The sequence below is a fragment of the Bubalus kerabau genome, chromosome 11, assembly GCF_029407905.1.
Source record: "Bubalus kerabau isolate K-KA32 ecotype Philippines breed swamp buffalo chromosome 11, PCC_UOA_SB_1v2, whole genome shotgun sequence".
In the NCBI taxonomy this organism is placed as follows: domain Eukaryota; kingdom Metazoa; phylum Chordata; class Mammalia; order Artiodactyla; family Bovidae; genus Bubalus; species Bubalus kerabau.
The window spans coordinates 10361870-10377805 of record NC_073634.1 but is presented as its reverse complement, the minus strand read 5'-3'; the positions used below and the strand labels follow the sequence as shown (position 1 = coordinate 10377805).

The following is a 15936-nucleotide window of genomic DNA, read 5'->3' as shown; positions in this document are numbered from 1 at the left end:
AACCTGAGTTTGATCCCTGGGTCAGGAAGATTGGCTGGAGAAGGAAACTGCAACCCACTCCAGTATTCTTTTCTGGAGAATCCCATGGACAGAGGGGCCTGGTGGGCTACAGCCCATGGGGTTGCAAAGAATCGGACACGACTGAGCATTGTTCCATTCCTCACTCTCCAATTTAAAATCGTTGGCTGCCTGACTCTGGGAAGAAGGCTGAATATGTCTGATGCATTTCTATTTTTGTCTGCACCATGGCGGCATGTGGGATCTTAGTTCCCTAACCAGGTATCGAACTTGTGCCCCTGAATTGGAAGAGTGGGATCTTAACCACCGGACCACCAGGGAAGTCCCCACCTGATGCATTTTTTAAAAATGCATTATAACACCTGCAGTCTCGGACAGGGTCTCATTACTGCTCCACAAAGTTCACTGTAATTATGCACCCCTGCCCCTGGCTTCTCTTGGCCGAAACCCAGCCTGCAAACCAGGGGAAACTTTATCTGTCTCCTGTGGCTCAGCTGAAGCTGCTGTTCCCCTCTGGCCTTTCTGGACTCCAACAGCCCTTGCAAATCGTCTTTCCCTCTGCCCTCCTGCATCGCAGGTGACCCCCCAAAGCATTCAGCATCTGGAGACGAAGCTTCCTGTGTTGTTGGTGCTGTCTCTCAAATGCTAACCTCATTTTCTCTGAGGGAGGAGAACTTCCTTGTGCAAAGAACTTGTGACTTCTCCTCTTTCAATCTCATCTCCCCACCCCACCCCATCTAGACACCGATGATGTCTCCAAAGGAAGTCAGGTGCTCATTCCTAAGGATCAACTCACTGGCAACACCCTAAACTTCCCCAAGCAATTCTCCTGGCAGCCCCATCCATCACGCTATTTAATGCATATTCTGTATTTCATATCCCTGTCGGTTTTCCAAAGTGTATGGCTGAGTCACGGGCTCCCCACGTTCAGCGAGCTGGCAGAAGCTCCTGTTTGATCATTCAGCTTCCTCAGATGCTGGACCACGTTAGGAGAAAGTATCTTAGGTAGAGACATTACCTTGACAACAAGAGAGCTTTCCATAACCTCCTGCCTGTTGTACACTGAACCTGATACCTCGAGATCAGCACAAGATAAAATTCTTTTAGGTACAACCAGCCATAACCCCATGGTGAGTGCATTCCAGTTAAATCTTTTCATTTTACCACAAGGGAACCTATACAGAAAGGTGCTTTTGAAGCTCTAATTTATATACAGTATATGTATACATATTACATACATGGCTACAATTATGTCTCTAGCTGGTCTGTGCAAAGCTCATCTCAACTTGACAACTGTATTTTTAGAAAACTGAAAAGCCAAGAGTGCCTGTTAGCTCAATTCTGAGATGGGCTAGTGTGAAAACTGGGTACTTTCAAATGTTTCAATTCATTGTTATTATTTTAAAAATACTTGTATATATTAACATTCATATGATCTGTTTTGAGTCAGTCCTTGTGCTCAGTCATGTCCGACTCTTTGTGATCTCATGGACTGTAGCCCACCAGACTCCTCTGTCCATGGGATTTCCAAGGCAAGAACACTGGAGTGGGTTGCCATTTCCTGCTCCAGAGGATCTTCCCTACCCAGGGATCGAACCCACATCTCCTGCATTAGCAGGTAGGTTCTCTACTACTGAGCCACCTGGAAAGCCCTCAACATCTCTGCCTCAATTCTTTAAGGATACCTGACTGGGATGCAAAATTGTAATTTTGTACATCATTTTCTAATTCTTCCTAACACCTGGTTAATTCAACCCACTATTCAGCCAGCCCACCTTCTTCTCCTGTTGTGTTCACAAATCCATCCTCTATATCTGTGAGAGATCTGATTCTTTTTTTTTTTTTTTAATCAGAGGAAAACTGCTTTACAATGCTGTGATGGTTTCTACAATAGAAAAATGCAAATCAGCCACAATTATACATATATCACCTCCCTCTTCAGCCTCCCTTCCCTCCCCCAATCCCAACTCCTCTAGATCATATTAGCACATATTTATGGAATCTAGAGAACATACTTGTGGACACAGTGGAGGAAGGAGAGAGAGGAAGTAGTATAGATCTGTATCACTATCATGTGTAAAATAGAAAGCTAGTGGGAAGCTGCTGAATAACACAGGGAGCCCAGCCTGGCGCTCCATGAGGTCTGATTCTTGACACGCTCAAAGACTGGACCACTGAGGTGACTGAATATGAAATCTCAAAAGAGAAGGGACAGCAGTGTAAAGAAGTGGCAGGTCATCCTGAAACAGACCTGATGATGCTCCCCTATTCCTAAAAGCAATGCATCAGGATACTGTTATCTCTTGGTGAGGTTTTCTATACACTAAATAGACCCAAGATTGTCAACTAAAATTTCCAGTCTCCCTGGTAACAGTGTATACATCGAACATCAGTCAGCAAGGAAAACATGATGCCTCCAGAAATTAGAATGAGTTATAAAACATCTTCATCATTAGGGCAGTTTCCCACTTAAAATTTAATACTGGTGAGTGAATGACTAACCACTATTAATGAATAATGGAATAAATGAAGTGGATTTTGTTACTTGAATGACGTGACTTCACTGTCTCAAAATAGCTCTCAGCTATTCTAAAAATGATGAGATGGTTAGACAGCATCACCAACTCAATGGACATGAATTTGAGCAAACTCCAGGAGACAGTGAGACACAGGGAAGCCTGGTATGCTGCAGTCACTGGGTCGAAAGAGTCAGACATGACTTAGCAACTGAACAACATTCTAAAAATGGGGTTTCCTTAACAGAAAATTATTTTTACATAATAATATCCACACAGAGTTAATGAATAGCCTTAAAGGTGATGTTTTATTCAGGTCAAGGGTGTGAATACAGGTTAACGGAGAACAATGTTAGTTTCTATCTTAACTTTTATTTTGGATGTCATATTATTGTAAACTTTAACTGAATTATTAAAAAGATAGTCTCAGTTTGCTTCTGAAGCTGATCACAGTAACCTATCTTTGAAGAGCCAATGCCCCGTGACCTACACACAGGATACTAAATATTGTGTGCGTGTGTGTGTGTGTGTGTGTGTGCGCGCGCGCGCGCACGCTCAGTCATGTCCAGCTCTTTGCGACCCCATGGACTGTAGCCCACCAGGTTCCTCTGTCCATGGGATTTCCCAGGCAAGAACACTGGAGTGGGTTGTCATTTCCTTCTTCAGAGGATCTTGCCGACCCAGGGATCGAACCTGTGTCTCCTGCATTGCTGGCGGACTACTGGCCACTCCACCACCTGGGAAGCTCAAACATACTAGAAAAGATATTATTTAAAGGACCCTCTCTCCAACTCAAATGGAGGGACTCTTTCCAGGTACTCTTAAGTTACACATACACAATAAAACCGAAGGGAACTGATTTTCTTTCCTTGTAATCTATGTGAACTTTTAAACAAATCAAGAATGCCATTTTAATGATAGGAACTAACAGAGGGGGTAAAGTAACCTACTTAAGTTACTTAAATACACTTTACTTAATATTTCCCTCAATTTTCCTATCTGCAAAATGGGAAGAATACCTATTTCATAGGCTGCTATAAAAACTCTGGACACAAGATATACATTCACAAAAGGTTACTGACTATGATCCTATCACCAGCTCTGCTACAGAATCCTGGCTAACATAAAACAGCATCACCAACATTCACTGACTGGTTAACATACCCAAGGTCACCTGAGTGTCCCTGACTGGTGGAGGAGCTCTGTGCAGCTGTGTGGGTGAGGAAAGAGGCTTCTTGCCTGAGCTCGGGAAGCAGGTCAATTCTACTCACATTAAGCTCATAAGAGCCTCTGACTCTAATTATGTATCAATTAGTGAGAATTAAAAACAATTTGCATTTTCTGAATTAATACCCACCTACGGAAAAATGAGGACCCAAAGTCTGCTGGCTGAGTAGGAATAGGAAGTGAGTTGGGTAACAAAAACTTTGCTTCAAATCAGGAAATAAAAAACACAGCATCCACAGATGGAGAACGGCACTCCGTGGGCTTGACCATTTCACTTGTACTACACATGTCACAGGCTTCTCTGGTGGCTCAGATGGTAAAGAATCCTCCTGTGATGCAGGAGACCCAGGTTCAGCCCTTGGGTTGGGAAGATCCCCTAGAGAAGAGAATGGCTACCCATTCTTGAGTCCCTTGAATTATGATCAAAGACCATTGTTGCTGAAACCGCCAGTGAGAAACCCCAGTATACACAGCTCATAGTCACGGTGAAGCTCCTCTGGCAGCAGCAAAGCTGTGCAAACAGGATGAGCCACACAGCTGGTGTGATCCAGGTAAATGAAGATGAGGTGCCTTTATATAATTACAAATAATTCATTGTTGTTGCTATTGTTGTTTAGTCACTCAGTCGTGTCCAACTCTTTGAGACCCATGGACTGTAACCCACCAGGATTCTCCTGGTGGGAGGATTCATGGGATTCTCCAGGCAAGAGTGCTGGAGTGGGTTTCCATTCCCTTCTCCAGGGGATCTTCCTGACCCAGGGATCAAACCTGTGTCTCCTGCATTGGCAGGCAAATTCTTTAGCACTGAGCAACCCGGGAAGTCCATGAATAAAAACAAATAATAAAGGTATTGAGAATTTTAGGACAGTGAGAACAGAGTCTGGAACCAAGCAAAGGGCCCTTCCCAGCACTGGGGCTGGAAACCATTCAGATGCCCAGTCTGTGCACAGGGCCAGTAGGTGGGGCCCCTGCCTGGTGGAGTGACGCTGCAGGAGCTTGTTACTCACCACTGTCACGGCATCGTTCAGCAGGGACTCTCCGAAGACCAGGATGTAGAGCTGCTCGTTGACGTGGATGTTCTCAAAGACGGCAAGCACGGCCACAGGGTCCACAGCCGAGATTAAGCTGCCGAAGAGAAGATTCTGGAGCAAAGTGATGTCACTCAGGCCAAAGGCTTCGATCTGGCAGATCCCGAACAGCGACACCCCAATGCCAATGGAATTCCAGAGCGTGCCGACCACAGCGTACCAGAAGATGGTGCCAATGTTCTCAAAGAACGGGCGGGTGGGCATGAAATAGCCCGCATCCAGCACGATGGGTGGGAGGAGGTACAAGAAAAACACATCAGTCTTCATGGCCGGGGGGGACTTCTCATCCACTCCAAAGATAATCCCCCCCAGCAGAAGTCCCACCATGATGAGCAGGCAGCTCTCAGGCACTATGGTGGGAAGCTTGTGATACAGATGGAATCCTGTTCAGGAAAACACAGGGACAAAATTCGGGTTATATAGGAATTATGGGGACTTCCCAGGTGGCACAATGGTAGAGAATCTGCCTGCCAATGCAAGAGACTCAGGAGATGCAGCTTTGATCCCTGGGTTGGGAAGATCCCCTGGAGAAGGAAATGGCAACTCACTCCAGTATTGTTGCCTGGGAAATCCCATGGACAAAGGAGCCTGGTGGGCTATATAGTCCACAGGGTCACAAAAGTATCCCTATGTAGGTATCTTAATTCACAAAGTAATCAAATATACATTTCTTAAAATAAAATTGCAACATGCAATAGAAACAGTGAGAAAATAGTAAATACCATTTTGATCAGATACATCAACAAGTTGCTATTACTGCATGATAATTCTAATGGACAAAGAGCAAGTAAGAGAATTTAACTCTAAAAATAAATAGAATCAGTGTAGACTTAGTGAGGACCAGGGACTCCCATGGCCATGCAGCAGTAATGAGCAGACCCTCAGTGGGCAATGGAAATGAAGTGGGGAACTTGAAAATCTATGCCTGCTGCTGCTGCTGCTAAGTCACTTCAGTCGTGTCTGACTCTGTGTAACCCCATAGACAGCAGCCCACCAGGCTCCCCTGTCCCTGGGATTCTCTAGGCAAGAACACTGGAGTGGGTTGCCATTTCCTTCTCCAATGCATGAAAGTGAAAAGTGAAAGTGAAGTCACTCAGTCATGTCCGACTCTTAGCGACCCCACAGACTGCAGCCCACCAGGCTCCTGCGTCCATGGGATTTTCCAGGCAAGAGTACTGGAGTGGGCTGCCATTGCCGAAGGCAGCCCTTCCCCATTGTACCCGCACCAGAGTGGTGCCATAAGAAGCCACCTAAAACAGAAGGTATAAATAAGACCTTTGGTCTCATAATACCCCAAATGTCTGTGTTCCAACAGGAAGTCATTAATCATACCAGGAACCAAGAAGATGGCAAGCTGAATAATAATAATTTTTAAAAAGATACCATCATAATGGCAGAGACGTTAGATTCATCTGACAGAAACGTCAATACTGCCATGATAAAAATGTTGCATGAGTAATGACAATCACACCTGAAACAAATTTAAAAAATGGGAAGCCTGAGAAAAGAAATTTTAAACTTGAGTAGGGAAATACATGATACAAAGAAAAACCCTATGGAGATTTTAGAATTGAAGAATATAATAATTGAAATCTTTAAAAATTCAATTGTATTGGCTCAAAAGCAGATTATTAATAAACTGGAAATATGAATTACTAAACAGGAAAGAATTAATAAACTAGAAGATCAAATGAGAGAAATTAACCAATCTGAATGACAGTGAGAAAACAGACTTCTTTTTTTTTTTAACGTGAGAGACCTGTAAAACTGTAGCAAAAGACCCAACATTCATGTCATCAGAGTTTCAGAAAGAGAAAAGTAAAAGGGTGGGAGTGGAAAACTACTCAAGAAATAATAGCTAAAACCTTCCAAAATTTGGCCCAAAATACATGTGCTTAGTCGCCCAGTTGTGTCTGACTCTTTGTGACCCCATGGACTGTAGCCCACTAGGCTCTTTTGTCCATGGGGATTTTCCAGGCAAGAATATTGGAGTGGGTTGCCATGCCCTCCTCCAGGGGATCTTCCCAACCAAGGTATCCAACCCAGGTCTCCCACATTGCAGGCAGCCACCACGGAACCCAGGGCATAAAATATAAACCTACAGAATCAAGAAGATGAGTGAGACCCACACAGGAGAAACCCAAAGAAACCCACATCCAGAGAAACTATACTCAAACTTTTGAATATACAGAAGAAAAAAAAATCCTGATAGTAGATAGTGAAAGGACCTTACCTATGGGTGAGAAAAGAGAGTTTGAGCAGATTTCTCTTCGAAAATTATGGAGGCTATCAGGAAGAGGCACAGCGTTAAAAAAATAAATGCCAACCCACAATTCTATATCCAGTGAGACCAGCCTTTGGTAATGAAAAAGAAATCAAAACATCCTCATTTGAACAAAAACTAAGAAAATGTGTTGCCAGCAGACCTGCCCTAAAATAATGGCTAAAGGAAATCCTCAAAATGGAAAGCGATGGAATTTTAGAACATCAAGGATTAAGAAAACAGAGGGAAAGAGTGAAAATACAAGCAAATTCAACACGTTTTCTTTCTCCCCTTGAATTTTCTAAATTCAGCTTGGCCACTGAAGCCAAAATTACAACACTGTCTGATGTGGTTCTCAATGTATATAGAGAAAATGTTTAAGACGACTATAAGTGGGGAAAGTAAAAAAAAAAAAACATTCGGGGGAAAGGTTTCTACACTCACAGGGGTAAGTGACAATAACAGTAAGCTGTTATTAGCTATATGTATCTACACTTTGTAAATATACATATATATGTATATATATCAATATATGATATAATACTTGGAGGAATCACTAAAAATAAAAAGCTATACAAAGCTCAAAAACACTATCAATAGATGGAAATGGAGTTACACAAAGTGTTCAAGTAACCCACAGGAAGACAGAAAAAGAAAACAGGGAGATGAAGAGCAGAGAGTAAACAGAGAGGGGAAAAAAAGTGGCAGATTTTTAAAATCTCAAACAGCACAGACACACCAATAGTTACCAAAAAATGTAGGTTATCTAAATGCATCAATTAAAAGATAGCTGTGAGCAGAATATAATAAAAAGCATGACCTAACCATATGTTGTCTTTAAAAAACTTTTACTCCATATGCAGTGGGGTAGGCAGGTTGAAAATTAAAGAATGGAAAGAGTTACATCATTACGTGTTAGTCGTATAGTCAGTCATTCAGGGTTAGTTGTATACAGCTCTTTGTTGTATGGGCTGTAGCCCACCAGGCTCCTCTGTCCATGGGATTCTCCAGGTGAGAATGCTGGAGTGGGTTGCCATCTTCTTCTCCAGGGGCTCTTCCCGACCCAGGGACTAAACCAGGTCCCCTGCATGGCAGGCAGATTCTTTACAGTATAAGCCACCAGGGAATACGTCATAAAAATATAATCAAAAGATCAAAAGAAAATGGGATTGGCTAATATCCAATAAAGTAAGCTTCAGAGCAAAGAAATTTCCCAGAGACAGGGAGGGACATCGGATAATTATAAAATGGGTCAATCCACCAAGAAAACATGGCAAGTCCAAATGCATATGCACCAAACAACAGAACTATAAAACATACGAGACAAAAACTGATGGAATTGAAAGGAGAAATAGGCAAATACATAATCACAGTTAATAACTTCAATACCTCCTCTCTCAATAATTGCTAGATCAACAGCCAACAGGATCTAATCCTATAGAACGGAGGTCCCCAACCTCTGGGATCTAATGCCTGATGATCTGAGGTGGAGCTGATGTAATAACACTAGAAATAAAATGCACAATAAATGTGCATTGAAGCACCCCAAAACCATCCCCCGTCCTCAGTCCGTGGAAAAATTGTCTTCCAGGAAATTGGTCCCTAGTGCCAAAAAGATTTTAGACCGCTGCTACAGAAGACCAACCAACAAAAGCAGATAGATACACATTCTTTCCAAGAATCCACAGAGCATATACCAAGACAGAACATTTCCTGGGATGCAAATGTCAAAAAAATTAAATTTAAAAGAACTGAAATAATATAGAATATATTCTTTGATCACAATGGAGTCAAAGTGGAAATCAGTAAAATATGGAAAATAAAAAAAATCTCTAAACTTGGAGACCTAACAACTCACTTCTAATTAATCTATGGGTCTCACACCCACCAAGATGGCTATAATCAAAAAGACAGAAAATAACAAATGTTTTTGTGGGTGTGGAAAAATCAGAACCCTTATACGACAGTGAGAATATGAGTTGTGCAGCCATTTTGGAAAATAGTCTGGAAGTTCCTCAAAAAGATAAACAAAGACATCATTTGACCTAGAAAATTCACCCCTAAGTATGTAAGGATGAGATGCTTAGACAGCATCACCCGCTCAATGGACATGAATTTGAGGAAACTCAGGGAGATAGCTGAGTACAGAGAAGCCTGGTGTGCAGCAGTCCATGGGGATGGGTTGCAAAGAGCCGGACACAACTTAGCAACTGAACAACAATCACTTTCCTACTTCCAACTTTTCTGTCTTCTTTAACCTTTAACTTTTCTCTTTTATTTCCCAGTGGAATGCACGGCCCACTGGTTTATATCTGATTACACTAAAGGTTTATTTGCACCTGTCTCAATTTTGTTAAGGTTGTATGAAAGTGAAGTTGCTCAGTCGTGTCCGACTCTTTGCAACCCCATGGACTGTAGCCGACTAGGCTCCTCTGTCCGTGGGATTTTCCAGGCAAGAACACTGGAGAGGGTTGCCATTTCCTTCTCCTACACTGTAAAAGTAATATCTTTACTGTCTCCAAACACAAAAGAGCAAATACTGCATGATTCAACTGATATTGACTATGTTAAACAGTCGATTTCATGGAGACAGAAAGCAGAATAGAGGTTACCCAAGGCTGGGAGGAGAGAGGCGAGGACTCATTGGTTGACATGCAGAGTTTCTGCTTGAGAAGATGCAAAAGTTCTGGAAGTGTGATGGTGGTACAACATCGTGAATGTACTTAACGTCGCCAAATTGTAACTTAAAAGGTCTAATGGCCAACCAAGTGTCAGAGGCATAAGAAGGACGTGCTGGCCTCTCGATGGCCACCCCAGCACTGTTTGTATGCACGGGGTCTTTATTCAAAGGGTAAAACATGAAAATGTCTCACACACAAATTCCATAACAGCTTCCCATTTTCATCAATGGTAAGAGTATGTCACCATCTGTACTGACTTATTTCTGTCTTTGTAACATGATCCCACTCTCAGAATGGCACTCATTTTGATTAAGTTGAATCAATGCAAAGAAATAGAGGAAAACAACAGAATGGGAAAGACTAGAGATCTCTCCAAGAAAATTAGAGATACCAAGGGAACATTTCATGCAAAGATGGGCTCGATAAAGGACAGAAATGCTATGGACCTAACAGAAGCAGAAGATATTAAGAAGAGGTGGCAAGAATACACAGAAGAACTGTACAAAAAAAGTCTTCACAACCCAGATAATCACGATGGTGTGATCACTCACCTAGAGCCAGACATCCTGGAATGTGAAGTCAAGTGGGCCTCAGAAAGCATCACTACGAACAAAGCTACCACTAGCTACCAACTGGTGATGGAATTCCAGTTGAGCTATATCAAATCCTGAAAGATGATGCTGTGAAAGTGCTGCACACAATATGCCAGCAAATTTGGAAAACTCAGCAGTGGCCGCAGGACTGGAAAAGGTCAGTTTTTATTCCAATCCCAAAGAAAGGCAATGCCAAAGAATGCTCAAACTACCACACAATTGCACTCATCTCACACGCTAGTAAAGTAATGCTCAAAATTCTCCAAGCCAGGCTTCTCCAGCAATACGTGAACCATGAACTTCCAGATGTTCAAGCTGGTTTTAGAAAAGGCAGAGGAACCAGAGATCAAATTGCCAACATCCGCTGGATCATGGAAAAAGCAAGAGAGTTCCAGAAAAACATCTATTTCTGCTTTATTGACTATGCCAAAGCCTTTGACTGTGTGGATCACAATAAACTGTGGAAAATTCTGAAAGAGATGGGAATACCAGACCACCTGACCTGCCTCTTGAGAAACCTATATGTAGGCAGGAAGCAACAGTTAGAACTAGACATGGAACAACAGACTGGTTCCAAATAGGAAAAGGAGTACGTCAAGGCTGTGTATTGTCACCCTGCTTATTTAACTTCTATGCAGAGTACATCATGAGAAACGCTGGGCTGGAAGAAGCACAAGCTGGAATCAAGATTGCCAGGAGAAATATCAATAACCTCAGATATGCAGATGACACCACCCTTATGGCAGAAAGTGAAGAGAAACTCAAAAGCCTCTTGATGAAAGTGAAAGAGGAGAGTGAAAAAGTTGGCTTAAAGCTCAACATTCAGAAAACTAAGATCATGGCATCGAGTCCCATCACTTCATGGGAAATAGATGGGGAAACAGTGGAAACAGTGTCAGACTATATTTTTTGGGGCTCCAAAATCACTGCAGATGGTGACTGTAGCCATGAAATTAAAAGACGCTTATTCCTTGGAAGAAAAGTTATGACCAACCTAGATAGCATATTGAAAAGCAGAGACATTACTTTGCCAACAAAAGTCCGTCTAGTCAAGGCTATGGTTTTTCCAGTGGTCATGTATGGATGTGAGAGTTGGACTGTGAAGAAAGCTGAGCGCTGAAGAATTGATGTTTTTGAACTGTGGTGTTGGAGAAGACTCTTGAGAGTCCCTTGGACTGCAAAGAGATCCAACCAGTCCCTTCTAAAGGAGATCAGCCCTGGGTGTTCTTTGGAAGGAATGATGCTGAAGCTGAAACTCCAGTCCTTTGGCCACCTCATGTGAAGAGTTGACTCATTGGAAAAGACTCTGATGCTGGGATGGATTGGGGGCAGGAGGAGAAGGGGACGCCAGAGGATGAGATGGCTGGATGGCATCGCTGACTCGATGGACATGAGTTTGAGTGAATTCTGGGAGTTGGTGATGGACAGGAAGGCCTGGCGTGCTGCGATTCATGGGGTTGCAAAGAGTCAGACACAACTGAGCGACTGAACTGACTGACCGACTGACTGACCGACTGACTGAAGTTGAATACACAACAAATTCCAAGTAACCCTAACTGTCCCAGACAATAGACAAAACTTCATGTAACATGAAAAAGTCTGGACCAGAGGTTGCAAACTGAGAGGCCATGGGCTATCATGGCCTTCGGGGCTATTTTGTTTTGTTCATCTGATGTTCTAAAATATTGAGCTAATATCTGGAAATTGAGTTTGCAGGTAGAAATTCTCTTGTCTGGTTTATCCTAGAAAATCAGCAGACTGGGCCCTCTGTCCCTCATCCATATCAATGTGTTCAGGGGGACAACTAGCTTTAGCCAAGGCAAGTAGTGGCCCTCCAGCTCACCTGCCAGCTTCCCCCATCCCTGCCTCCCTACTCACATCTCACCAGTGCCCTCCCTACTCATGTACCACTAGGTCCACCCTGTCTGCTACCTGTCAAGAGCTCAATTCCAAAAGTCAGTCTTAAGATGCAACTAAGACTGTAATGAAGATGAGGTTGGGAGGGGCCAGGGGAAACTTCCATTCTATTTCTCCTCACTGTTCTTTTTAGCCATGGGTACAGGCTCAGTTGCTCACTCATGTCTGACTTTTGCAACTGCATAGACTGTAGGCTGCCAGGCTCCTCTGCCCACAGGATTGCCCAGGCAAGAATACAGGAGTGCATTGCCATTCCCTCCTCCAGGGGATCTTCCTGACCCAGGGATTGAACCCATGTCTTCTGCTTGGCAGGCAGATTCTTTACCACTGAGCCACATGGGAAGCCCATATGTATGTATATATAAAGACTATTATTTCTCTGGATTTCAAGAAAAATCACAAATTGAAAACAATAACAAGCTATTCCTTCAAATGACAGAGTTCTTCGGCCCCAACCTTGGAGGTGCCTGGGAGGAACCAGGCTCTGACCAGGGCTAGGGTGGCCAGGAAGATGCTCCTGAAACTGGATCCCTTGGATCACAGGTCCTGGGGGTGCGGGGCTAGCAGACACACCCAGGGCGGGGGGGTGGGGCCCACGCTTCTGCTGCCCCAATCAGTCCAGGGCAGGCAGGTCACAAGGGAAGTTCTCTGGGCTGCTAAAGAGGCTAAACCATGGCGGTGAACTCAGGAACCACAGGGCAAAATAAATAGTCCACTGATACAGCCCCCTCATTCTGTGCCTTGTGGTATTTCTAGAACCCTCTAGTATCTCTTTAAAATCTATTCCAATGAAGGGACGAGATTGGGCCACATCTGCTAGAGGGCTACCTCTGTAGTCCAAGGGGGTCACTCTTTGTCCAGGGATTGTCCAAGAGACTGACATGAAAGAGACAGCTAATAGCGTCTATGTAAAGTACACATTTTATATAATGATCTTGTCAAAAGCAAATTGATCTCTTCCTTTCCAAGATAAGAAATTGTCCTTGAAGTTGGAGGAAAGAGAAGACAGTAAAGAAATGGTAAATAGATAAACAAATACACACACACTGTACTTTTCTGTAATCCTATTTCTCATTTCTCACTTAGAGTTATTCATGGTTTTGAATTTTATATTCAATTGTTTAACACTAACTAGTTTTCAAAAAACCGAAACCAATTATGTACTTGAAAGCCTTGATTACTTCCTGCCAAGGAAGTAGATTACTTAGAATGCCCTGGTAATGGGTCACATTCTCCTTTTTGAAGCTACAGCTGGGAGGGGACAGGGGGATGGGTCCCAAGGATGTTCAGTTCTTGCTATCAGCACACTCAGGGTCTAGGACAGACAACAGAGGAACAATGTGAGGCTTGTATCATATCAATTCTGCAAAATACTCTGTGAGCAAAGTGCAGTCGAGATGGAAGACACAGCCCACACCATGCAGACAGCCTGGAGACGACCACCCCACAGCCCACCTGGCTTCCCTGGTGGTCAGCAGTAAAGAATCCACCTGCCGATGCAGGAAACAAGGATTCGACCCCTGAGGTGGGAAGATCCCACTCCAGTATTCTTGCCTGGAGAATCCCATAGACAGAGAAGCCTGGTGGGCTGAAGTCCAGAGTCTCCAAGAGTCGGACACGACTGAAGAGACTGAGTACACAGAGCCCACCAAGGCAGCAGCTCTGCCCCAGGAAATAACAGTGACACTGGACAAAGTATTTCTGCAGATGGCAATGCCCTGGGATGAAATACGTGCCTGCCAACACCAAGTAAACTGATCCAGGGGCTTTCTAACACAGCCAGGTAGGAAACAGGATCCCTGATGGCAAAATGCTGAGTGTGAGCCCTGGCCACACCGAGTATTCTTATTTAGACAAGTCTTCAGGTTATGTTTCATGTGAACCGCAGCACTAAGTCATCACGGAATGTGCTCTGCATTCATTCTGCCTGCCCACTTACACTGTATGGCTATGAAGCAGATCCCAAAGCCCTTATTCTATGCTGGGCATCTTTTTTTTTTTTTAATATTTATTTACCGGACTGTGCCAGGTCTTAGTCATGGTATAGAGGTTCCTCAGTTGCCACATGCGGGATCTAGTTCCCCAACCAGGATTGAACCTGGGCCCCCTGCATTGGGAACACAGGGTCTTAGCCACTGGACCACCAGGGAAGTCCCTCCACATCTTTAATTTTACTGAGTTTCATCTCCTTGTGACTCTGGAGCCTCAATTTTTTCTTTTCCTTTTTCTTCATTTTCCATTTTAGTGATAGAAGGGGGATGACCAAGAAAGGATCAGGTCTGAAAAAATCATTCTGATGGTAAAGACTTTCCAGTGTGCAGTGATTGTGTAGGGGGAATTTCAGAATTCAGGGACTTAGTAAGTTCTGGTGACTGTTTACAGAACAGACCCTTTGCAGAGCCTGCTAGACGGGAGCACAGAGGGAGGAAGCTCTGGGCCGGGGGAGAGGTGATAAGATTCTGTAACCTAGATTCAAAACTGTCCATGCAGGCCAACAGCTGAAAGCAATTTTTATTTTAACCCCCGTGGGTTAGATGTTAAATCCTGGCATTTGTCTTTCAGCCCATGTGTTAGTAAATGATTGATGCTGCTTTTGGGTTTTGCCATTCGCCCACTGTCGTTGTTAAGCTCTACGAGGCTATCCAGGAAGCCTACCCCACCCACCCAACCACCTTGTGCCCAGGTTTTATTTTCTGTTTGGTTTTTAATCCTTGAAGAGCCCGCCTTCTAAATAAACTGACCACTTGCTTAAAATAAGTAGATCAAAGGGTAGGAAAGGAATCCACAATTGCCAGTAATTTCTTCCTGATTTCATTTTTCAATCAAGTGGTTGCTCGTATTCAATCACCAGTGATTTGCATGGTGGGGACCTATGGGTACACTGGAGCCTTGGGCTAAACTAAGAGACTGCCCTATTTGGTAAATTACACTATTTTCCAAACCAACTAGAATCATAGCACGTTCATCTACTCTGCCTCCTCTCTGGCTTCTGATTTTTACCAGCTCTTTGCACAACCAAGTGTCGTACCATTTGCCTTTCATTGCCAAGACCGCCAGGGTTTCAAGGAACATCAAGATGTTTGCATCTTAAGGATCCTTATGTAGAGTCATACGGCTCCACCTTCTTCATATATTATGTTTCATCAAAATAGCAGTCCAAAAAAAAAAAAAAAATAGCAGTCCAACCTACTAACACACTGAGGGGGGAAATGGAAGACTGGAGTCCTGCCAATGATGCACTTTCATCCAAAGATTTAGAATTAGCAACAACTCCCCTGGTGTCAGGGACTTCAAAACTCAGAAGTGAAAACAGCAAGATCAAATGAAAAAAAAAAAAACAGCAAACAAACAAAATAGCTGGGGAGAGAGTGAGGTCATTCAATACATACATTAACTATCCAATCAACCAGTCCTTTCGGCAAAACCAGTAGCACTCTTGAGACAGGTTAAGAATAAGATAAAACACAATAAAGACTTCCAGGAAAAGCAACATGGATGATAGATATGAAACAACTGAAAATGTAAAACAATGTAGACATCCTAAGTTTTATCTCTGAACACACCAAGCTCCACAGAGGTAGACAAACACAAAGATACATGGTTTCCATCTCAGGAGACTGTACCCTGAAGAGG

The 15936-nt window shown here is 43.3% G+C and overlaps 1 protein-coding gene across 2 annotated transcripts in view; it reads right to left on the bottom strand.

Moving 5' to 3' along the window:
- SLC9A2 (solute carrier family 9 member A2) overlaps positions 1-15936 on the bottom strand; it is a 90202-nt gene that overhangs the window by 56279 nt on the left and 17987 nt on the right. For both annotated transcript variants that reach the window (XM_055539528.1, XM_055539529.1), the window contains exon 2: positions 4769-5232. In XM_055539528.1, the coding sequence (XP_055395503.1) occupies positions 4769-5232 (464 nt within the window). The remainder of the gene's footprint in view (positions 1-4768; positions 5233-15936) is intronic.